Here is a 25,848-nt window from a genome sequence, read left to right as displayed (position 1 = left end):
GGTTTATTTTAATTTAGACTTTAGAGGATGAAATGGTAGGCAAAGCCTTAAGCATATATCGTCATCTCTGATATTCTTCATCAAGAAAACCTGAATTTTAGAGAAAAGAAAAGTGATGAAAAATCCAAATTATGAAGGGAATAGAGATTGCAAGTATCTAATTCTGCACCCTTTCATATGATGAAGTGTGACACTTATATCAAACAACCATTCATGGCAATACTTTATAGCATTTCAAATATGTTGCTTTATTTCATCATTTTCATTTACAAAACACACGCTTTATTTCACCATCAAGAATCACATGGTTCCTATGTTTAAAGTTGATAATGGAATATTTTCACGATAGTGAAACTTCAGGGAAGAAGCAAAACAGGCTCATTCTTACAACTTGGACCACATTCTGGCCCTTGTTTTTGCCAAATTCATTAACTGTTCTTGTTTTTTTCGATTTTTCCCATGATTATTAGCCACACAAACATTCACCATCCGTTCAAGAGGATGTTCTGTTTACGTCAACTCTCTAACTAGCATCGCGACCTTGTGTCATCCTTCAGTATACAGAATATCACTTGATTTGGACTGGGTTTGGATTGAAATCTGAAAGCCAATTTCAATCTAATAAACATATTACTAATCATTAATGAAAATATTTTCGAATTGTACTTTATGATTGATTAGATATGGAATGAGTAATTGACCATTCAACGATAAAATGACCGATTAATTTACTAGTCATATTGTTATTGAATGATCGATATTCAATCCATAGCTAGTATAGGATTTTTTTTATCTTTGATGCAAACATAAAAACAAATTACCAGACGCTTCACATGAGGAGTTGGAGTGCCATTAACCATAATTTGGCTAAAGAAGCACTCTCAGCCATTTATAGAAAAATAAAACATGGCTTGCATGTGAGTAGGAAAAGACAATAGGAAAAAATTGTGGTGAAACTTTAATCTTTCGTTCTCTCTTTTTCTTTTTCTCTCTTTTCTTTAATTTACTTAAACTCGTTTAAATATTACTCACTGCAGTAAAATTCTTAGATTTCGAAAGATACAATATCAGCAGCTCTCAGACTTGTGAAGGAAGTTGAGAGCATATTCATAACGAGGAGTATTTGCATGCTAAATTTTAAATAACATGATGTTTTAACAATTTCTTTATAAGAGATTATATGTTACTCTCTTTTATTTGTTAGAATATTTGAAACAGACAGTCACAAACTGGTATATAAATATATGTAAAAAATTCTCAAAAGAAGTTATTAAAAATATATTTTTCAAATTTTTAATGATTTTGATTTCATATCACAAGAAACATAAATTAAAAAATAATGATATCATGACACAATTTTACATTTATTTGACATAAAGTATAGAATGAAATGGTAATAAAAAAGTAATTTTTTATATTTAAAAAAAAATAAAAAATAAATAAAAATAATGTCAAATGAATATAAAAAATTTAAGTGTGTTAAAAAATAGGATAATAATACTTAGACAATATTTTTTTGATAATATTTAAATATCATCTATGTGTCATTTTGTAATTGGTCCATAATAATATTTATAATTATTATTATTGATTGTAAAATAATTTTGAACCAATAAAAAAAAATAACACTAATATTGAAATGTTATCAAAATAATGTTATGTAAATATCATTATCCTAAAAAAACATTTTTCTGTATGAAAAGATTTTTCTAATGAAAAGCAGCAGCAGCAGAGACATATCCAATGGGCAACACCAAAGTTTGACATGAAGCAATAAGACACTGTTAAACAGTAATATATAATGTTAGTACTTATCCCATAATAACATCACGCACTTCTGAAATCAGAGACCAATTAATAATGTAATAATTTCACTCCTGATCACATCATCTCCGTGAAGCATCTACCAAAGCACAAAAGGGAATCTTCCTCAATGCCAAAAGGGTACTTTTGTAAATCAAAATTCATCATTTCTGCTATAAATTTCAGAAGCACCACCACACTTCATTTCACTGCCATCCTCAGAGAGAGAGAGAGAGAGAGAGAGAGAAATGAGGCCAATAAACAGCGTATCATCATCACCATCACCGGCAAGTGTTACTGCGATTAAAATATGGAAGTCTCCAATTCCTTACTTGTTTGGAGGCTTAGCATTAATGCTGGGTCTGATATCTGTGGCATTGGTCATCCTTATTTGCTCCCACAGAAAACGTGATTATTCTCCTCAGTCTTCTTCATCATCATCATCATCATCGTCATCTGAAGCTGAAAACATGAAATCACAGCCAATGACCAAGATCTTATACACAAGCTCAGAGCCTGAGGTTGTTGTCATTATGGCTGGCGACCACAATCCCACATACCTTGCCAAACCAAGCGCTTCTTCTTCTTCTTCAGTCTACTGCACTTGTGGTGCTCAATCTCAACCTGAACCTGAATCTCAACCAAGCCCTTCATCAACCTCGTCCACTGAATGAAGGCTAACAGATCAATAACACCTTCCTTTTCAATTTCATGTTCCAGTGGTTTTGTGAGAGCACGGAATGTGATCACTGAAGATTAGTGTTTCCTTTTCACAATTTTGTTTTTCTTTTTTTCATAATGAAAGAATCTCCCGGCTTACTAGACTTTATATTATATTATGCTTTTCATTTTCTTTTCTTGAATGAACCTCTGACTATGTTTAATGATGAAACATTGAAAGTGAAAACAATAAACCATATACAACAATCGCACTCAAAGAGGTTTTTTTCATATTCTTTTTGTAATTATGCTATCTTGAGATCATGCATTGGAATTGCATTCTGTTGAACACGATCCATGAGTTAAAAAAAAAAGGGTATATCGGCATGTCACTTAACACAAAAGAAATGGTTTTATCTGTTAGCTAAACTTTCTTTTCTTTTCTTTCTCTGCACCTTTTTCTTTTGTGTTTGGATTTAGCATATATGTGATTCTATTTGTTTCTGAGTTAAAGTTCTGAGAAATGCCATGAAACGCAGTAGTGTGTGTAGTTGGACACCATAGCCAGAAGAATAAAGTGGGGCATCACTGTATAAAAACCGAATACAAACAATGTTCAGTGCTCTTTTATTAAAATGAACATTCCACATATATTATCTAGAGATAAAAAAGAGAGAATATCTTTTGCTGGGTTCATCATAAAGTCATAACAAATATAAAACTACAACTTTTTCTTCTTTCATCCCTTTTTCTTTCTCACAAAGTCATCACAAAACAAGTTAAACTCAAGATTAACTTTAACCAACAATTAACTTTGATATATTACATATCTCATTCCAATACTTTTTTAACACCCAAACACCTCAATTTGAAGATGTTGGGAATAAGTTAAATCAATGCTGCCAACATATTTTTTGAGAGATAAGTTACAAAATAGAATTAAATATGTTTTTGAAGTCTAGAGTCGAGTTGAACTCCCATAAACACTATCTTAGTTTAAAGTCTTCAAACATTGTTCATTCAAAGGACATTTACGAAATATGTTTTGATGTTAAAGTCGAGACAAATTCGATAGTTTAGATATTTAATATGTATTAAATGCGATGAATTATTTTTTGTATTTATAGATTTTAGAATAAATATTTTATTAGTGTTAATTTAGTTGTGATTCATCTAATAATAATTATTTTTTGTCTTCATTTTATCAGTATTAAAAGTAACGTTCTTCTGGACGGATCATCATAAATATATTTCATAATTTGGTTTGGTCGTATTATAGTACAAAATATATAAGTACAATTTTTAAAGTCTAAAATACAAAATGTAGATGAATGGTATTATCACATATTTTTATATTCATTTGACACGAGATATAAGAGTATAATAATCATAAAAGTGTAAAGTTTTGTATTTTTTTTAAAAAAAAAGTAAATATAATATCAAATGAATGTAAAAAATTTAGGTGAGTAAAATAATTATTTTTTGAAAATGTATAAAAGTATGAAACACATATGAGTTATAATTTTGATTAAGAAGGAGATATGAATTAAGGTATGTAGGAAATGAATGGAGATGAAATAATGGTGGGTAGCATTGAAGTCGAAAAAGCCATGAAAGTGATGAGAAAAGTGGTAGCATAGGATAAAACAGCATCTAGGCATGTGAAAGTGGAGCCCTTTTGTTTTTTAACCAACGTGGCTTTCACTTTGTAGGAGCCACAAAGATTTCGTATTACTCTTCTAAACTTTTCAAGCAGCGGCGAAACGCACTTGTTTCCTTCTTTCCATTCTGCTATCTCATTTTCACGTTGAAAAACGCGGCGCCAAGAAATACCAACAGTGCAAAATAGTCAACGGAATGTCACAAACTTCAAACGCACTACAACATCTTAACCTAAAAATAACATTATACAAACAGTTCTGTCATCGACTAGAAATAAAGTCAATTTAAAATATATAATTAGATATAAATTACATTTTATTTTGTGGGATTGAATTTTAAACTTAAAGTTTACCTCTAAAAAACAGAAAGAAAATTAAAAACATGAGTATTTTGATAAGTGATTCCCGTCGTGTTTTATTCTTTCCTCTTGTCATAATCCAAACAAAAGAAGGGAGTATTTATTTTTTATGTTTTTCTGTTTGTTCATGTTCCATCCATTCACTTTCCACTATTCCAAACTAATCATGAAACTAAAAAAGGAAAGAAAATATGCATGGAGTTTTTGGTGATTTTATGGTAAATAGATAATTTAGTGATGTATTGTTTGAAGATGCCTCTAGGTTACAACAACATTTCTTCACGAGGGTTGAAATTGAAGAGAATAGGTAAGTGTTATCAACGAATATATTCATACAAAGTAAGATAAAGAAAAAAAAAACCATTCAGCTCACTAGTTTTTTACGTGTATTATTCTTTTCTCTTTCATTTTCTTAATTTTTCATTGCATCATTAATCATTCATTTTTGCTGTTTTTAATTATGCAACCTTAACCATTTGGCAATAGATAATGTATAAATATAAGCTATGGGGATATTCCACATAATTCAGATAAATCTATGATGGATTAATTTCTATGGTTGGAACCCTAGACACCTCTCATGTCTCACTCACAAACAAATTCGGACAGACACCTCTCAAGTCTTATCAAGGTACATGTTGATGTCGTACGGAAGCATAGTAAAAGAGATAAAAAGGAGAAAAACATAAAAAAATAAAATAAAATTGAGACAATAATTATAAAAAAAAAAATGCTAAAAGAGAAAAAGAGAGGAGAAAAACATAAAAAAAGTTGAAAATTAAAAAATAAAAAACTTATTTTGTCAAGAATGGGATTCGAACCCATGCCCTTTCGGACCAGTACCTGAAACTGGCGCCTTAGACCAACTCGGCCATCTTGACTTTTGATTAAATGTTGTCAGCGTGATAATATACTTATAGAAATTCAAATTATATAGTTCGGGATGGTTGAATAGTTTATAGTGTTTTGGATTGTTTTCCAGTGTTAATGGGCCATATATACATCTATATTTGGGCCGAAAGGATTATCTTTAGGAAGTTTCTTTCTGTACCTCCATAAAGCTTAGATCATTCAAAGAATAAGTCTTACGTGAGCACAATCTAGAGTGAATTGTTGAGCATTATCCATTCTTAGTGGCATATGCATGTATATATTATCTGTTAAAAATTGTTTAAAATTTATTGTGCAGCTTTTATAAAGCTTTCCTTTTTGGATTTTCTAGTTTTAATCATTTTGGTTCTTGATTTCTACCCTTAGTTTTTAGTTTTTCCCTTGGTTCTGGACTTTTCTCCTTAACGTGTCTTGCACTTGAAATGGTTTATCCAGGTCATGTTCTTGTTTTTTAGCACTCACTATTGTAGCACTTAAATTCAATTGAAAAAAGTTACGTGTCTTGGTGTACATTAGTGGAGTTATGGTTCAAGAAAACCATATGACCATTGGGAGAATTATATAGTAATTGTAATAATAATAATAATAATAATAATAATACCCTTAAGAGCTTATACAATTTTAATATACCTTGTGATTTTGTGAAGGTAATACTCATGCATTTCTACTTAAGAAATATAAATTATTTGTGGCAACAGTTAGTCAGTAAACATAATCCATATAATATTATGAAAAGAATAAAAAAAAACTTATATAGGATTCCCCAAAACCTATATAAGGTAGGTCTGTTCCCTATCCTACCCAAATAATTTAACCTACAATTTGTTCTTCATTTTCCCACCTACAGCCTTACAAACCTTGTTCACTCGTCTAGCTAAACAAGTTTCTGTTAATTAATATGTGTGAAATCATTTTAGTAGGTTTAATGGATGTTAAAATTTAAAGTTTAGAATTAAATATGTTTTAATTTTTAAATATAATTATTTTTCAAATTTTGATATGTTTTTATTTTCAAAATTCAACGACATCAACTTTTCTTCATATGTTAAAAAGTATTGTAACTTAATATATTTAATTTTAAAGTTTGAAGATCGGACTACTCGAATATAAACTAAGTAATGTTAATATTTTAATTTAAGATTAAAAGTTTATAATTATTAAATTTTAAAAAATAAAAGAGGTTTATGTGTCACAGTCGTTGTCAAACTCAGAGACCTCTGATATATATTTGAATTCATTGATTTAGCATAAAAGAAGTAATTCCGTTGTCCATTAGACCAAACTGAGTAGGTCTTGTACGTGGTCTAACTTTGTGGTTAGCACGATCACATCACACCTAAACTAGTTTAGCCAACAACCCTTTACCAACAACGACCTGCCATCATATTATATTCAAGTTTAAGTATAAATTTGAAAACTAATCAATGTTCATTAAAAAAGACTGCTCAGCTTCTCATTTCAAAGGCTATCAACTTTATACTTCATACATAATATAAGATACTTAGACAAATAGTTTATCAGTTAGAGTGAAAGTGAATTCGATCTCTGTAAATATGGTCTTGAATTCAAGTCCTGCAAGAAGAGAAAATTCTGTAAAAGAATGAGTGATATTGTCTACAAGGATTAGTGAAGAAGAAAACAGTCCATACTAATAAAACTATAATAGAAAAAACACATGTTTTGAGGGATAGATTGGCCTGTGTTCTACAGACAAGACAAAGAATTTGATGCAATGATGGATACACACAAAGTGAAAAGGCACTTAATAAAGCATATTGAAAGACAGGGATTTTACATTCCCTCCAGTTGTGCACATTGTGCTATTGGGACATCTGTATTATGCAATAAAAGTCAGAGTCCTATTTAAGATGGGAAAGGCAGAGGTTAAAAAAATATTATTTATAGATACTTCTTATGACCAAAGATGGCAGTCCCAACATTCCCTTTGTTTAATTGATGCTTTGAAATTATTTTAAGATGTATTAGGAACCTTCCTGGCTCCTCCTTGAATTTAAGCCCTTTGCAAGCACACACTGCATCTACCATTTCACTTCACAGCCTTTTTGGCCCTTTACCACACTTTTTGCAGTTGAAACAGATAAGCAGATATCAAGCAATCTATCTACGAATCTCTATTAATGTAAGTTCCATGTAGATTTTCATTCATCAGCTATAGATTCTCATTCTTTGTTCCCCTCTGTGTTGTTTTTGCTTTGAATTGGCATACACACAGCTTTCCTGCCTCAGAATGGATTCTTTTAAACAAATCTGGGGTAGTGCAGAAGGATGTAGCAGTAGTGAATCTGGTTGGACTATGTATATTGCCTCTCCCATGCAGGAAGATGATGCTGGATGCAGCAATGAAAATTATGGAAATCATGATATCTATGGTGAGAACAGGAGAAAGAAGCAAGGGGCCAAAGTAGATGAAGAAGAAAGTGATGATTCAATGGCTTCAGATGCTTCTTCAGGTCCTGTACATTATCACCATGCCTATGGTCATAGCCAGACTAGTCACGGCACCGCTGCATCTAAGAAAGATAAACAAGATCATGGAAGCAAGTGTTCTAAGAAGAATGCAAGCAAACAGGAGAAGAAACGTGTTGACAGCAGAAGTAAAAAATGATTAAAATCTCCATTGTATATGATGCTGGGATTTTTGTAACCATGCATCGACATAATTTGAATTTGTTGATTTGTACTCACACGTCTCTTCTACCCAAAGGAAATATCCCGAAACATTCTTTGAAGTAATGGAATCATAAGTTTTACGCGTTTTGAAACTAAACTCTATGTTAAGAACGTTATTATTCTTTGAATGTGGAAACAAACTTCCAAGTGAGAATATGAATGCATGAGCCATGACAAACACACCAGAAATGTGCTTCAAATGAAGCATTATCATTGGTATTCAAGCCAAATACCACCAGTTTTCCTGAATTATAATCTATGGTTTTAACTTCCAAGTTCGAGGAGGGAGGAATTCAAGATAAGAGGGTCAAATCTTGTATCATGTAACTCCAACTTTATTTATTTTTTTACCTCAGTTCAAAGTAGAAATTGATGCCAGATGTCTGGTCATCCATCAAGACATCATCATTGATGCAAAACACAGCTTAATTAAGAGTGAAAGGACGTTTTAATTGAAAAACATGAATGTGAAATTTCCAAAACTAAATGATGTAGAGATAAAAAATGCAGCAAGAATTTTGAATTCCAACCTGAAACTCTCTTGATGATTACGCACGCAAAAGTTGTATTGAGCTGGTTGACAGAAGAAACAAGAAACATGACACAAGAAAAGTGGCCTGGGGGCAGTTAGAGATGTGGCCAAAAGATTGAGGATAATAGCACAAAAGGGAGAAAATATTTTCTATCAAAAACCTTCCAATAATGATTCGTGCATGCATGTGTCTGTGCTGCCAAATGCTATGCAGCACGAATGGGGTATGCTCCGCTGGAAAGATGGTAAGGTTTCACATAGTTACACAAATGACAACTATAAGCAATTAAAGCTTCGTTGCAGTGACAGGGCATTGGCTGGTTATGTGAGCTAACTTTCCAAAGATTGGACACGAATGCAACAGCAAGGCAATCACAAGTTTTAGGCTGTATGAGTGACATAAAAACATGAGGGAACACATGACTTGAAAGGAATCATAAAAGCTCACACTCGTATAAAACCAATTGCGATACTATTTTTTTAGAAGATAGAAAAGAGGTTTTTTCTCTTTTGTCCACGTTTTAGCAAAGAAGAAAAACAAAGGGAACTGAGTCATTGTTAACTTGAAACATTAATTGTAAATGATTTTCATATTTCCCATTTATAATATCAATAACTGCTACTTTAGATCTTCAAAAGAAATTTTGATAGCATCAGGGTCTGGAATTATAAAGTTTCCATCAGAGGTATTACATATCATTTACCCTGAACTTCGTCACTTTTCAGAGTCTAAGCTATTTTTAAATACTCAAATGGTTTTGTCACCACTTGCAATATCGCTTTCTGATTTGAATAGATTCTTGCATATCAATTGACAGCAAGTAACGCAGGCAAAGGTAATGATGTGTAAAACCAGAGATCCTATCAAATAACATGATTCAAATTCGTAACTTTCTTCAATGCAATGCCTTTAATTCTAAATAACAAGAATTGCGGCAAGAAATTATTTGTAAAAGTTGCACATGAATTGAGCCAATCCGTGATTCAGCCAAGAAACATTAAAGGCTTTTCAATCATTGAGCTCATTATTGAAAAAATCATTATGGGCTTCTCAATCATTGAGTTCATTATTGACACTGAAGACTTCAAAGAAAATGAAACAAAAGCCAAGAAGCTCAGAGAGAAACGAAAATGTCAAAGAAAAAAATGAGTTCACAGTTACTTCTAACCACTAGCTCAAATACAAGAAAGTGGAAATGTAAAGAAAATGCCATATGTAAACTAACTAAAAGGAAAGTTCAACCACTCCTAAATAGTGTTTCAAAATATCAGTTACCATTTCAAGACACTGATTCAAGATTGATAACTTCGACCATGGTAAAATTTAGTCACAATTTCATTTTTTTTTCAATGTTAAATTTAAATGATCTTGAAGTCAGTCATAAAAGATACAAGTAAGATAATATTTTTAAATTAAAACCAAATGTAACGTGCAAATTTAATAATAAGGTAATAATAACAATTTATATGTCAACCTCGTGTATGAACCTTTGTAACATAATAACAATGGGTCTTTGTTTGACGAAAATTATTTTTAGTTAAATAAAAAATGAAACAAGAAGTTCTGCATTGCTCCTTGACCAGTTCCCCACAGGATTTACAATATGATGCTTATTTGGATTAAAAAGAGCAAACACTTGATCAATTCATTGATTTTCTTGTTGAACAGGTCAATTAGGTAGGTAAGGCCTGATATAAAATGTCACGAAAGTGTAAAATCTAAGCTCAAACCCAACAAACGGGAAAAGAAAGAAAAAGTAAATGTATGCATTTTTCTATGGAGCATAAAAAGAGTAGGAATTTGCATGTTACTCCAGTCGCATCTAACTTATTCAAACACAAGGAGTAAGTGGAGGAAATGGGAGGGAAAAAGAGCTCAACACCTGTGCAAGCCAGATTTTGATTTGTCTTTATCTGTGGGGCAAGCTACAACAAAATAAAAATGTGTCAACCTACACAAGTATGCAATTCCAAAAGTGTTCAATTATTAGAGATTTAAAGTAGAAAATATAGTAAGAAAAACCAATACTCCTTCTAACGGGGGCCAGTTACATTGATTAATCGATGCCGATGGCCTATCTGAACCAAAAATTGAACTGTTGAATCATAAATTAAAAAAAAAATGACAAATTTTAGGTTGGCTTGAGAAAACACTATGCCCACTAATATGGGATTCACATTAGCTATGTAAAGTTTGTATACAACAAAGTCAGAGTAAATAAGGATTTTACTTAGATCCATTTATCGTTACCATTCAATCATATGTTGCCATAACACTAAAAGCTATTGACCTCTGCGAATCTCAATGATGTGACGACATATAATCAAAAGATAATGTATGTTAAACAACATAAGTTAAGGATCAAGGAAAAAAAGATAGAAAGAAAACTTAATTTAATTAAAAAAATATATCTTCAATTGGGATACTTCTACTAATAATTAGGTTTAGCAATAGTACTTGACGTACAAGCCCAAGCCCACGAATAATAAATCCAAAACCTGAATAAATCAAGAGAGATATTCTAACATAATCTACTGATATTTTAAATATTCTCTAACTGGCCAAACTTGATCGCTCTTGACAATAAATGAACATCAAACACATTATTCAACTCCTACTGTAACAGGAAAGCTTGTTAATATGAAAATTAAAAAGGCATCAGGAACTGTGACCAATTTTGTATCAAGCACAAAGCACAATCAGCAAAGATACAACATTGTTGTTGGAGAATGGAATATCAAGCAATTCAGTTGGAAATAATCTAATAACACTTCACCACAGAGTGGCTATGTAAACTCAACTCAGCACACAGTCTGAGCAGAAAACATTACATTTATTAGAAATCCTCACGGGCTCAAACAAAGTGATCTAAATTCTTGACTGTTTGGCAAGCTTGAACCACTCAGTATGGTAAGACCCCTCTACGTCAACCCTTTCATATGTATGAGCTCCAAAGTAGTCACGCTGAGCTTGCACCAAATTAGCAGGCAACCTTTCCCTTCTGTAAGTGTCAAAATAAGCAAGACTAGCAGACATACCTGGAGTGCTGATACCAGAATTGATAGCAAGGCAAACAACTCTCCTCCAGGCAGATTGGCGATCAATTATCTCCTTTGCAAACTCTGGATCAACAAGAAGGTTTGCCAGATTAGGGTTTCTATCATATGCCTGCTTGATTCTGTCTAAGAATATAGCTCTAATGATGCAACCCCCTTTCCAAATTCGGGCCAGTTCACCCAACTTCAAATCCCATCCCTTTTCGACACTCTTTGCACGGATCAGATTCATTCCCTGTGCATAACTACAGATTTTGGCTGCATAAAGAGCCTTCCTAACATCATCAATCAACTGCTTCTTGTCTACAGGATGATCGGTCACAATATCCCCAAAGCCACCTGATTTAAAGACTTTTGCGGCTTCTACTCTTTCCTCCTTCAACCCACTCAGAAACCTAGCATCCAACGATGCTTCAATAGTAGGAGCAGCAACTGATAATTCAGCAGCTTGCTGAACAGTCCACTTACCAGTACCCTTCATGCCAGTCTTGTCTAGAACTTTGTCAACAAGATATCCATCTCCTTTATCATCCTTAATTCCAAATATATCTGCAGTGATTTCAATCAGGAAACTCAGAAGTTCACCTCTGTTCCATTCTGAGAAGACACTCTGTAGTTCCTCATTTGACAACTTTCCGACCGACTTCAGGACATCATAAGCCTCTGCAATCAGCTGCATATCACCATATTCAATACCATTGTGAATCATCTTCACAAAATTACCAGAACCACCTTTACCAATATACGTCACGCAAGGACCACTATCGGGGACTTGAGCTGCCACCTTGAGAAGAATATCTTCTATGTATTTGAAAGCTTCAAACGAACCACCAGGCATCAAAGAAGGACCATTACGAGCACCTTCCTCACCACCAGAAACTCCCATCCCAAGGTAGAGCAAACCCAATTCGGCCACTGCTTTCTCTCTTCTTTCAGTGTTCTCATACCATTCATTGCCACCATCAATTATACAGTCACCTTTTTCCAAGAACGCAGACAAGGTCTTAATGGTTTGGTCAACAGGTGCCCCAGCCTTAACTAGCATTATAATCACCCTAGGCTTTTGAATGGAATGAACAAAAGCTTCAGGATCATGGTAGCCATAAACTGGAAGATTTCCTTCCACTTTTGCTCGTTCTACAGTCTCATCAACCTTGGATGTGGTTCGGTTATAAACAGAAATGGGAAAGCCTTTCTCAGCAATATTGAGTGCTAGGTTTTGGCCCATAACAGCCAATCCAGCGAGGCCTATTCTTGTAGAGGGTTGAGCCATAATTGTTATCCTGCTCAATGATTGAAATCCAATGCAATAATAAGAATGATGGACACAAAAGCTTGCGTGAATTTCAGATTGAAGGAAAACAAAAAATGCTATAAACTACGGTGACTAAAGAGAATTATAGCCTGATTGTTAACTCTCAATGCCTTCAATTAAACTTCTACCGAGCAGAGCAATCTTGAACAAATTCCAATAATATATAATGTATGGAAAGGAAGAAAGGAGGTCATCTAAGAGATATTCAGCGATAAAAAGCTAGAAAAATTACAAAACTTTTTTTTAAAAAGTGAGATCGCAAAAGAACCCTACGATCATGCCATACAGACATCAGAGCACCTTAAGGCTTGTGTGTTCTCTTCATTAATCTAAAACACTAGTGCGTACTACTAAAACCCAACTACCAAACAAGCCGCATGCATTATCCAGCAAGAGATTCGATCTCAAAGCTCAAAATCCAAAAAAGTGCCAAAATACAAATACCAGTACAGAATCGAGTTGCAACCCAAAGCAATCATTTGTTCACCCAAAATTACAGAAAGACAGCCAACTTCACATGATCTTACAGCACATTCCTATAAAAAAATTAAAAGTAAAGACAGACAAAAGTAACCCAACAAATCGTAAGAAGTGTATCTACCGCAAGCAAATCAGTGTCACCAAGAATTCAACAGTCCAACAAAGTCACCCCGCAACAACTAGGGGTGTCAATCAATATAAAACTAGAAACATAAACCCAGATCAGCAAACCCTGAAGCTCAAACCCAGAAAAAATAGCAAATACACTCTTCATTTCCGACAAAAACCACAACAAGCAAAACAAATCTAGCCAGATTAAGAAAACAATTAGCAAACATCATAAGTTCATATTAACCACCAACACTATCTCAGAGTAAATCCCAAAAACAAAGATAGGGAGGAAAAAAAAAAAAAAAAAAAAGTCTTCAAGTACAAACCTCAAATTTTAACCAAATCACAGAAAAATTATGGCCGCAGAATTTTAGATCACAGATGAAAAGATGCAGAGATACATGCGCTATATATATATATATTAAATAACAAACATAAGAGTATATTAGTTATTAATCATCTGTCAAAAAAAATATTAATACCATTATTAAAAATAATAAAAGTCAGAAAGATTAGCAATAAAAAAAATAATTATTGCCGCAGTTGGAACTTGAAAACGTGGCCAAGCAGCCAGATTTTTGGACCAACTGAAAAATGACAATTTATTTTATTATCATTTTTTATCCGATCTATTTATATACATATAATTCTCTTTAATTAATTAATTAATTAATCATTAATAATATAATTAGAAAATAAAATAGTGAAAGTAGATGAAAGTTGCGGGTCAAAGTTGCATAGCTACCAACTGGAATGGGGGTAGGTGAATGGTGGGAGGTGGGAGGAACGACGCCGTTCACTGTTCTTGGTATTTATTAAATATTTCTATAAGAGTTGTTAAACATATTTTTGATTCTTTTAACAACTTTATTAATTTTTTAAATGTCGTCATTTTCAAAATGGGTTAAACATTTTATTTTATTTTAACTGAAAATTAGAATTAATTTTTTATTTTAAAATTAGTTTAGTTATTTAAATTTAGAAATATATTATTTTACCATTTTAATTAAATTTTGTTAAATTTATTTAATGTTTTAAATGTATTTTAAGATGATATTTAATTTTCTTACATTATTTAATATATTTTTTATTTTATATTAATTGAGTAACGGATTTTAAATCCTAAAAATTAAATTTAACGATTAAAAATATTAAATTCATACTGTTTTAAAATAAAGAACTAAATTATTTTAAAATTTTAGAAAATAATTAATTCTAATTTTTTATTAAAAGTTAAAGGACAAAAACGTATTTAATTTTTTTTTAAAAAAAAGATATTTATTTAATTTTATTTGATTTTTTATTTATTTTAATGGAATAGCGTTTGACAGAATAACTTCTTAAAATAAAAACTTTCCACGTTTTGGTTCAAACTTGGGTCAGAGTAAGGCCCAATAACAGTCTCTCTTTTCACATTATGACAGCAATATTGAAATTTAGTTTGTCCCCACTTTCATCTTTTCTTTCTTTGTTTGAGATTACAAATAGTACGTTATCAATACCGTCAACAATATAATCAATATTTAATATATTTCATTAAAATTTATTAAAAGATATCATTAAATAAGTCCGAGATTCATTAAAAATTTATCATTTTATATAATATAGTATTATTCAAAAGAATTAGTAAGAGGGTGTGCTTTTTTATTTAATATTCATATACAGAGGTTAAAATAACTTTAGTCAACCATTCATTCCTTCCAAATGGGTTTCTGTTGGGTCTGTAATTTAATCTTTCAATTTAATTAATTTAATGTGAAAATAATTCAACTAAATAAGTTGACTTTTTTGACCAACATGTTCTCCTTTTGTGGAATGTTTTCGTTGAATATTTGATTAAATATTGTTTTATTTATATAGTGATTGTTAATGTATGATATAATTTTTCGGTCAACAAAAAAATTAGATGGTTTTATTCATAAGAAATCTTAAAAGAGAATTGATTTTGTACATCTGAAATCTTAAAGGGAGTTGATTGGTTAGTTGAGTAATCAGGTTAAAAGAAGATAAATATTAAAGTTATTTTATCCATATAGGACATTTTCTTTTTCCACCTCCTAACCACTTCCTAGTTCTCATAACTATAACATATTTACTAAAATATCCTTATTTATTGTGTTAAAGAAACCACTCTTTCAAATACTTAAAAAAGCGTCCCAGATTTCTAAATTGGGTTATTTGAAAAAACATTCTAAATTTATTCTTTGTATAACAATAATAATTAGTCTAAAATAATTTTTTTAAAATTATACTATGGATTAAATGATCAAAAAGTGTATTTCAAATTATGTAATTTAAAAGATTTTAAATTACACGTGGCATATATTTAGAATTTGAACCACGTTTTCTCGATTACTCATGGAATATATGAGAGAAACAAACCATTAACTATGAAATATAGAAGTTGGAGCACCCAAGTGCAAATAATGAAAAATATTTTTTAACACACCTAAATTTTAGATTCATTTAATATTATTTTCACTTACTTTTTACATTTTTTTTATTTTAAAAGAATATGAAAATTTTTATTTTTATAATCATTTTATCTTTTTATATTATCTGTGAAATGAAAAATCACACGACACACAGACTTCCCAAAAACTACTATTGATGGACTTAGTCAAAATAGAGGTTTCGGTTCTGAGCATCTTTCTACATTTTGTCCTATATGGAAAGTAAATTAAAAAAAAAAAAAGTTACCTTTTTCTTTTCTCTAACATTTCGCACTCTAAACACTAAATAAAAAACATTGTGTTATTTGAATATAAAATTATTAGAAATAATAAATAAATTTATATTTATAAATATTTTTTCATATTTATCTTAAAATCGACGGAAAAAACATGTTTTGGTAGTTAAATATATTTGTGAGTGGACAAAACCAAAAATAAAACAGAAATTTCATGATTGAAGTTTGTCTGGAAGAACATTAAATCACACCGACCCATTAAGATCTGTAAAATGGAAAAAAAAAACGCATTATCCATCATCTACCATAAAGGATATCATCTGCTACAGAGGAGTTTAGTCTAGTGCGTACCTTGTCCAAATGTTTTTCTTTTTCTTTCCATAGTCACTCATCTGCACCTCACATAATTACTTCCACAACACTAACAATAGCACCACACCAGTTTTATTTAATCATACAATCTTCAAAATTTATTTCACTAACATTGTTGCAGGAACTATTACTGTAATGGGATATTTGTGTTTGATCTTTATCTTGTCAAGATTCATCTAAACAGAAAGAAATAAATATTGCAGATTACGAGTTTGTAGAGTCTGATGATAACTGTTTAAAGTTCAAACTGTAAACATCTATGTAAAATCCATACATATGTTTTGGCTTCATATGTTGTTTATTATTTAATTTCTGTTGTTTTTTTTTTTCTTTTTTTGGAGATTGCTGGAACTGGATGATGAGATCATGAGTGAGAGTTTTGTAATTGTTTTCTGGGCCAGTACTATGATGGTGTTTTTGATTATGCAGAGTGCCCCACTAGCTGGTTCTAACAATTAACCCAGCAGGATTTTGTTTATAGCTCTGTAGCCACTTTAAGTAATGCATATTGCTTGGAACATGGAAGATAGTGGCAAAATTTATGAGCAGACACCAAGATTAGAAACTCAAGAACATGTCATTGCCGTTTATGTTATGTTATGGTTTCACCTCATACATCTCAAAAGGGAGGCAAAGACTACTACTGCTACTATTTGTACTTCCACAACAATTCACACACACACAAGAACTCGGAGAAGAAAAATTGAAGATTTGGTCTTGTCTTCAAATTCAGCCAAGCAGGTTCGAGGAGCTGGTGATGGAGGAATCAGATTTGACATAGGGAGAGACATCATCATCAATGGGGCACAGAGAAGGAGCATGGTATGGACTATGTAGCTGCATGTCACATATCATTTGGCGAAGTTCTGAGGCTTCTTCTCTGAGCTGAACATTCTCTTGAGAAACTCTGTCATGTGACTCAGACACATGGTTCAGCTTGTCCATAAGCTGGTGGTTTTCATTCCTGAGCCAAACCACCTGTGACCAGAGTTCATCAAGGTGCTTCTGCTTCCTCATGCGTGACCTGCGTGCTGATTCACGGTTCGATATCATCCTCCTGTGCTTCCTCTCATTGATGAGACTTTGCTGCTGCTCATCTGCTTCATCAGAGGTGGAGGTGCTGCTGATGCATGAGGACTGAGGGGGGCTGAATTCTGCAACCATTTGCTGAGGGTTTTGGAAACCATAGAACTGGTTTGAGAGTTTGTGGAGTTGAAATGTGGGGATGGTGTTCTGAGTCATGCTGTAGTGACCAGGGTAAGGACAAGGGTCTGAAGGGAGTAAATAATTCAGTCCTGTGATCTCCCTGGCTTGCATGGCTTCTATATATCAGTATATCTGTGAACAAAAAGATTGCAGGGCCTTGGAGAAAAACACTGATGGAGAATTAATGGAACTGAGTTGCTATTGGAGATGAAGAAAACAAGAGTGAGACGAGTATATATAGGGAGAGAAATTGCTGAAATGGCCCCACTGAATGTGGCCAGAGTAACAGTGTCAGTTTCGTTTTTTCTAAGCATAGGTTGATGTAATGTCAAGCATTATATGTTAATGTGGTAATTTTTTCTTTGGATTTATGGTAATTCTTCACCGACAGTCAATGACTAGTGACTAATCTTTTACAAAAGAAGATAATTTTAAAGCTTGATTTCTCTTAATAAATGTTTTTCATACACACAAACTGAAGTATCGAACTTCTGATTAAACAAAAAGGTTATCTGTCAGCTATAATGCTAGTTTAACGTTGTATTACTGCAATGGAATGTTGTATTCAAAGGGTTTTAGTATGTTTTTTGTTTGTATAAAAAGGTAATTATGGTGAAAAACACCCTTTTAAGGATTTGGCAAAAAGGTTATCTAAAATTAAATAAAAGAAGCGTGTGGTGTTGTGTGGTGTTTATTTATGTGCATATGTGAGATGCATGGTGTGTTCATGTGGTATGTGGGGTATGAGGTTCACTGAAGAAGCTGTGTGAGAAAGACATGCGGCACATAGACATGGGTGACGCAACGTGGGGGAGGCAACTTGGGTTAATGGATAATCATTTTGGACAAAAAATGCTTACATCATTTGGACAAAGGCAGTTCATATCATGGAGACTATAATAATTCAATTGGCAGAGTGTTTAGGCAAAAGCAGGCACAACACAAGAGAGAAAAAAATACATGTTCCACAAGTCAATTTATTATACTAAGTGTAAGCTCATTCTGTGTTGGATTGGATAATGTTCACTTAAATGACATAAGAAATTTGGAGGAAAAAGCATGATAGTTTCCAAGAGCAATAAGAAAGAAGGGTTTATGAATATGCATATGAGATGACTCAAGAGCCACTCCTTTTGGATCCTCTAAATACAATAATATTTTAACTAGAAGCCAAATATTTGATCAGCAACCACTTATGTTATTTTACTATGGTTAGGTACTAGTTGTTTATTTGGTCTTGGTAATGACAGCTTCAATAGTAATCTCAAGCAAAAAGGAACATCAGCTTTTACTCCTTACACCAATTATGTGACAGAAACTTCAGGTACTAGACTGTGATGTTCATTGTATAGAAAGGTTCTGTGTTTGGGAAAAGATACCTGCATAAACTAGGTAAGATATGTGCACAATCTAGACCATTTTACAAAAAAAAAAGGTTGCTGTAGGGACCAGGATATTATCCAATAACTTATTGAAGGAGTGTGTGAAGGTAAGTTTATGCAAAACTATCATGTGTGCTGGCCAATTATCATGGTTGGCCATACAAGCTGTCTCTTCTGAAACAAAACACTGGGAATGAAAAAAACCTCACTTCACTTGTTTTTCTTTCACATCCTTTAGTTTTGGACTCTAAACTTTAATCAATCTCGTTAAACTGACTTGTAATGTAAAATTTATATTCACTTATATATTATGAATTATTCTTTTTACTTCATGTGGGACTTCCGGTATATAATATAACATGCATGAACCTTTCCAAAGTGAAAACTATTTATAGCCCAAAGAGAGAGGGCAAAGGGTAACAATCCTTTTAGAGGTGTTGACAAGTTGATCAATTTTCAATCACAAAGAGGCAATAGTTCCAACCTGTGCTAATTTCTGTTTAGTAAGGAAATGATAATAAAACTTTAAAGTTTTTCAATTGCTTTTAATAAAGTAATTGCGTTAGTAACATCAATGAAATAAAAATAAAAAAAAAAAGACCATAGTGATTGTATCTTCTTCTTTCTCTTCCAAGCTGTTGTTGTTACCAATGGCATGAAATCCATTTCCTTTCTGAGAAAATATGATAATTGACATAGTGAAAGCGTTCATGTAGTTTCTTGAGTTTGGTTACATCATTTTCCATAAAACGAAAACAATTTTACTCATTGAGGAAAAAAGAGAGATGAGTTTGGACTTAACCACCCAACTGAGTGGAAAAAATGATAATGCACGTGTATAGTGGAAATTAATGAATAAGAATGGCCTTCCTTTGCATCTTCCACTAAACAAAATCTTAAAATAAATTGAGAACAGAAACCAAATTTCTAGTTTAGATAAACGCTTTCTCCCTGCACTTCCCGTGTGAATTTGATTAAGTGGATGATCGGTCAACAATATCATTAGACAGATTTAGACTCCTCTTTCTTTTCTTGTCTGTTCATTGTTCCTCACTCTCTCTCTCTCCTTCTCTTTTTCTCCATTCAACTATTTCTCTTTCTTTTCCCTAACCTGTGTGAATGAGCATAAAAGTGTGTTGTACTATTGTATATACACTGGCAGACTTATCAGTATGTCTTTCACAAACCTGTTTCATTGTTGGTAATTGTACACTGCCTCGTACTTGTACCATTCATTGGTTTCCTCACTTTGGTCAAAATGCTAAACCACTTGAACTACAATATTATGTTTCTTAAGTAAAAGTTAACTCAGTTTATGTTGAAGAACTAAACTTTACGTCTAATTTAACTTTACAAAATTAATTTATAAAATTATAGTATGATCATCTGATCAATTTAAGATCGGATGATTATTGCAACCTAAAACTTCAAAAGAATTAGCCGACTAACGGAGCGATTGTATTAAACAATGATTAATGATGAAGACTATTATGTTCGATTTAAGTAAGACATTATCAGTTGAGTCGTAATTAAATCAATACTAATATGAAACTCATTCATAAATCTATAAATATTGGTTTAAATTATTCTGATAAGTTATTCATTATGCATTTATTACTACTACTGTCGGATTTTTATTGACTTTAGTCCGTGTTTGAAGTTTGAAGAGCATATCAAGGAGAAGAATTGATCTCGACCACATAAACCAAAAGCATGAGATAAAGTTTGAATTCACTTATATACGCGGTAAACTTATTTGATCTGTAGTCAACGTGAGATCTCCCATAATCTAAGTACAACTTGCAAAAACTTTGTAAGTCTTGTTCATGTACAACATGTCAACTGAGTTTACATTGCATTTCCTATCTAAATCCAGGATTGGAAGTAAACTAAAAGCTCTTGGCTGTAATAAGCACTGCTATTTTATATTATTATCTGTTTGCATGCTTAAATTTGTTACTGGTTTTCTTCAGTCTACACTATCCAAGTTTTGTTTTCTAAGGAGAATGTGGTTTACCTAAAGTTGGACTTTATAAATGTTCAACTCCACTTGGCCGCAAGAAACGAGAAAGTTTGAGGTCAATCCTCAGAAATCATGGTTTAAGGATTAAAAAAAGAGTACAATGCAGAAACAAAAGAGCTCACAGACACGTGATTATACCTTAAACTGGTTTTGCCCCACAATGAGAACCAAAGCCTAAGCCTATTTGAATACGAAATTGAAACTGGTTTAAGAAACCAAAAAAGGATAAAGGCTGATTCATCATATCTTTTAGTGCTAAGCCATAAAAGTAGAAACTATAATCTTTGATTTGTAAGTGGGTTAGTTATTATTGCACACCTATTTTTCAGAAGAGGAGGATTCTTATAAACTTTCTTTTTTTTGCCTGTATTATATTGAAACAATGGTTTGATTTATGTAACAAGTGGTACAACAGATCGTGCTATGAATAAAATAAAAACCGATCGAACCCAAGTTTTTGAAAATGACTCTGCGCATACATTCTATTTGGAGTTTCATTCTTAATCTTCATTTCATTTCATCCAACTTGGCCAATAAAACATGTCTACCTTTAGAAAAGAAAAATTCAGTATAATTAATTATGTTATTGCTGCATGTTGACTATTAACCAACAATATCCTTAAAGAAAATTCGTAAGATCATGTACAAAAATACTTAATTGCATAGTTTTTTTTTTTTTAATTAAATATATATAAGTTGTTTTGGACCATTATATGTAATATAAGAATCTATGGAGATTCCCAAAAATCTAAAAATACACATCTAATGATGATAAAAATATTAAGTGTATATTTTAATCAAGTTTAACTTAAAAATAAATAAAAAGAATACTTTTACTTAGTCCAAACAATTAATATTACTTTTCATCCTCTTATTTTTATTATCTTTCCTCTTACTTTTTATTTTATAAAACAAGACATTACGAAAAGAAAAATAAATGAATTTGTCTTTCTGTTTACTTACTATTATAATAAAATATATGAAAATGGTATCATTTCATTACATTTTTTTTCTAACTAGATAAATCTTTTTTTTGTTATTAAATAATTCTTTCTCTGCGTCGAAACAAAACAGAAGAGACGAGGTTTGACTTAAAATCCATGTTAGGAATAAAATATTATTTACTCTAGGTTATATGGTTGTGCATAATTGCATGAGACAAGTAGAGATGGACTACTTTTTATTCGTGTGAACCTAAAACTTTGATAAAATTATTTATTTGAATAGTAAGGCAATCTAATCATGATTCAACAAGATATACCAAAAGATAAGGTCAATTCAATTTTTTCAATATAATATAGTCAATTTAACATTATATCATTAAATAAAAAAAATAACATTTTAGAAGAAATAATATTATTTTATTTAAAATTGTTGTATCTAATATATGAAAGGCAATCTTATTTTGAATTACTAATATTAAATTATAATTAAACATTGTTAATCAAATAGACATATAGACTAATAGTCTATTTTTAAAATTTTTTAAATGGTGTTTTTAGCTTAAAAATATTTATTATAATAATGTGTAATATGTAATTGTTTCAAAAGATGGATTTTAGAATATGCTGTTTATTAATGATATTTTTAATAGATATATTATTCATTTTGTAGAAAATAAATAACAAAGGGAAGCATATTTTTTGTAAATTGTAATTATATTATATAGATATTGATTTTGATTAAAGAAAATATTGAGTTGAGAGACGAGAAAAACGCGGGCGCACGATAGAAGTGATGTAGGGTCCACGCTAACAAGCACGCATTGCTGTCTATTGCACACCACCCTATTGCTCAACATATCAAATCAACCACCCAACAAAAATATATTAACTTCTTTTATTCATGTGATTTATTTTTTTAGTAATTAACACCAACAAATTTTTACACAATATATACTATTTTATCTTTTTCTTCATAATTATTAAAGTTAAGTTTTTTTTAATAATCAAAATATTTTTAAAAGTGGATTCAAGTGGTTGAAAACACATTTTCTTTAATAATATTTTGATGCACAAATTTTTATTCTCATTTAAAACTTATTATTTATTTATTTTTCTTTACAAATACAAAAGTTATTTCTTCTATAATTATTTTACTCTACAATATTTTGTTAAATGACTGTAACTTGTGTAATGTAAAACTATATTTTGTATATTTTTTATTTTTACAAATATTTTTAGAACATAGACTCACAAATATATCAATTTCACGAGTTTATTAAAATCTATTATATTTTAATTTTTTTATATCCACATATATATATAGTGTTTTGACGCCAATTTCATTAAAGCAATATTTATTTAAACATTATTTGTTTTAAAATACATAACATGGACTTAAAAAGTTTAAAAGAAATTATTAAATGAACTCAATAGATAGACCTAATTTAACTTTTTTTTCTCATAATTAACTTGGTGAATGAATTACAACACTCTAAAAGCTTCAATTAACTAAAATTTATTTTCACAAGTGAATTGATATATTAAATTTAACTTATTTTACCATTACTAAGTACAAAGTATCACTTGATTCATATAAATATTATTGAGTAATTATTTTTGGAGAACTAACATTATAAATATGTTATTACAAATTATTGACATTATAAAATATATTATTTTTTATATCCATTGCTATTATTTTCATTAACTTTTATTGTCAATTAGAATGGTATACATAAATATCGATCATGTGTATGAATAGTCAAATTTTAAATTAACTAAGATCACATAACTACTTAAAAAATTCATGTGTATTTATAGTTTAATATTAGCCATTTAAATAATTGATATAACAATTTATATTATTTTTTCTATTTATTATTATGTCTGAGAAATTCACACCTAATAGGCTTCATCTCTGTCATGTTAGAAAATGCATACCATGTGAATCACACCACTGTCGTAAAATTTTGAAAAACCTTTCTAATAACTCAACATAAAATGTAGACCCCAGAATGTGTACTCAATATCCAAATACTTTATTGAATTATTAATAACTAAAATATTGAAATTCAAGTTATAACTAAAAAAGGGTTAAACTCAAATTTTCGTTTCAATTATTCTATTTGATATTTTATTTTAACTTAATATATTTTATATTTTTTAATTTATAAATTATAAATTATAAGGGTTATTTCACATTTATATTTTTAATATTTTAAATATGTTTAAATTAGATGTTTTTTATAATTAAATTAAAAATAAAACTAATTTTAATATTTAGGTGAAATAATTTGTCATGTGACAAAAAAACACAAAAAAACTAAAAAGATAAAAATTAAAAGTATCAACTGACAGTAATAAGTTCAAGGATGATATCCAATTGAACAAATCTAATTGAATTGTTTTAATAAAAAATGAAAATTAATTTTAAAAAAATAAAGAGATTAAATTTAATAATTGAAACAAAAATTGTAAGAAAAAGAAAAGGATTTTAGCCTAACAAAAAATAATAAAAATGACAAATACACGTAAGTAATAACTTGCCTAAGAATTAAAAATCTTTATGTGACATTGTAAAATCTATAAAATTAAGGTAAATAACAATGCTTTGGAACTACTCTAAGAAAAACTTAATTATCTTTTTACTACTATCTAATATTAATAATCATCAGTAAAACTAAATAATAATTAATCATAAACAACAAGAATCATCTGCACTATAGGCTAATAGCCATTACGTGACTATGATTAGGCAATCCAAGATGAATAACAAGGGAAATTTTTTAAGTTAATGCATTTTTTTATATTCTTTTATCTCTTAAAATTAAATAATGCTTCCGATCTTGCAATCTATCTTTATAAGAAATTGTCGTGTTCAAATCACTTTTATTTCTGTTCGTACGCACTTTTTTAAATGAAAAAAAAAAAAGTATAATTTGTCCCTCCAAATTAGATTCGTTTGAACTTTGATCTTAAATTTGAATTATATATATATATATATATATATATATATATATATATATATATATATATATATATATAGCAGCATAAGATAATCTCTGCAGAAGTATCATGGAAAATCAAACAAAATGACAAAAATGTATGCTGTGGTTAATATTGCACGTTTTCATGACTTTAAAAGTTTCACACTATTCAATGAACATGATTCAAGCTGTCGTGAGAATTTTACATTCCTCAAGATTTAATCTTACAAAAATAAATATCCGTATTTGGAACCTACAAAAACTTACTATTGTTTTCAATTTTAATATACTTTTAAATTTCAGAAATAGCAAAAAAAATACATGATTATAATTATCAGTTATTATCATGTGTGATTTAAATACTAAGTATGGATATAAATAATAAAAAAAAATTCCACCGTCTTCTTTGGACTGAGCACCACTAAGTTAATTTTTGTATTATCGAGTTCTACAATAACTTAATCAGCCTTTTCCATAGCTTGACCGAGAGCTTTATGATTGTTTAGTCGACTTGTTCAATAATCCAACCACTCAACCATTTGTTGATGGCTGATCTTCCAATGGTCATTCATCAATAGATTAAATCATTTTAGAACAAAGATTATAGTATAATTGAATCATTATTAGATCGAACAAAGATAAAAGTTGATTACAACTACTATATAAAAATCTTAAATATAATTTT

General features: G+C 30.5%; 4 protein-coding genes and 1 non-coding gene across 6 annotated transcripts; 2 read left to right on the top strand and 3 right to left on the bottom strand.

Moving 5' to 3' along the window:
• Positions 1-1,997: 1,997 nt before the first annotated feature.
• LOC106759023 (protein GLUTAMINE DUMPER 6) lies at positions 1,998-2,634 on the top strand. The gene has a single exon (XM_014642037.2). It carries the CDS (start codon positions 2,052-2,054, stop codon positions 2,475-2,477), a length of 426 nt encoding a protein of 141 aa, XP_014497523.1. The 5' UTR covers positions 1,998-2,051; the 3' UTR covers positions 2,478-2,634.
• Positions 2,635-5,283: 2,649 nt separating this feature from the next.
• TRNAL-CAG lies at positions 5,284-5,364 on the bottom strand. The gene has a single exon. It is a non-coding gene; the product is annotated as a tRNA-Leu (tRNA).
• A 1,647-nt stretch (positions 5,365-7,011) lies between these two features.
• On the top strand, positions 7,012-8,584 carry LOC106758918. The gene has a single exon (XM_014641931.2). It carries the CDS (start codon positions 7,623-7,625, stop codon positions 7,998-8,000), a length of 378 nt encoding a protein of 125 aa, XP_014497417.1. The 5' UTR covers positions 7,012-7,622; the 3' UTR covers positions 8,001-8,584.
• A 2,629-nt stretch (positions 8,585-11,213) lies between these two features.
• LOC106759384 (6-phosphogluconate dehydrogenase, decarboxylating 3) lies at positions 11,214-14,013 on the bottom strand. 2 transcript variants are annotated; one of them, XM_014642536.2, is made up of 2 exons: positions 13,887-14,013; positions 11,214-12,937 (listed from the first exon to the last, which is right to left on the bottom strand). In XM_014642536.2, the coding sequence occupies exon 2, from the start codon at positions 12,925-12,927 to the stop codon at positions 11,467-11,469; it is 1,461 nt and encodes a 486-aa protein (XP_014498022.1). In that variant the 5' UTR covers positions 12,928-12,937; positions 13,887-14,013; the 3' UTR covers positions 11,214-11,466. The 2 variants fall into 2 exon arrangements, with proteins under 2 accessions (XP_014498022.1, XP_014498023.1); XM_014642537.2 differs by lacking the exon at positions 13,887-14,013 and adding an exon at positions 13,571-13,768.
• A 3,166-nt stretch (positions 14,014-17,179) lies between these two features.
• Positions 17,180-18,196, bottom strand: LOC106758872 (basic leucine zipper 43). Its single transcript, XM_014641874.2, has one exon. It carries the CDS (start codon positions 17,936-17,938, stop codon positions 17,351-17,353), a length of 588 nt encoding a protein of 195 aa, XP_014497360.1. The 5' UTR covers positions 17,939-18,196; the 3' UTR covers positions 17,180-17,350.
• Between the last annotated feature and the right edge of the window lie 7,652 nt (positions 18,197-25,848).

The sequence above is a fragment of the Vigna radiata genome, chromosome 4, assembly GCF_000741045.1.
Source record: "Vigna radiata var. radiata cultivar VC1973A chromosome 4, Vradiata_ver6, whole genome shotgun sequence".
Taxonomy (NCBI): domain Eukaryota; kingdom Viridiplantae; phylum Streptophyta; class Magnoliopsida; order Fabales; family Fabaceae; genus Vigna; species Vigna radiata.
Note: the sequence above shows the minus strand (reverse complement) of the source record. Positions and strands in the feature narration are given on the sequence as shown.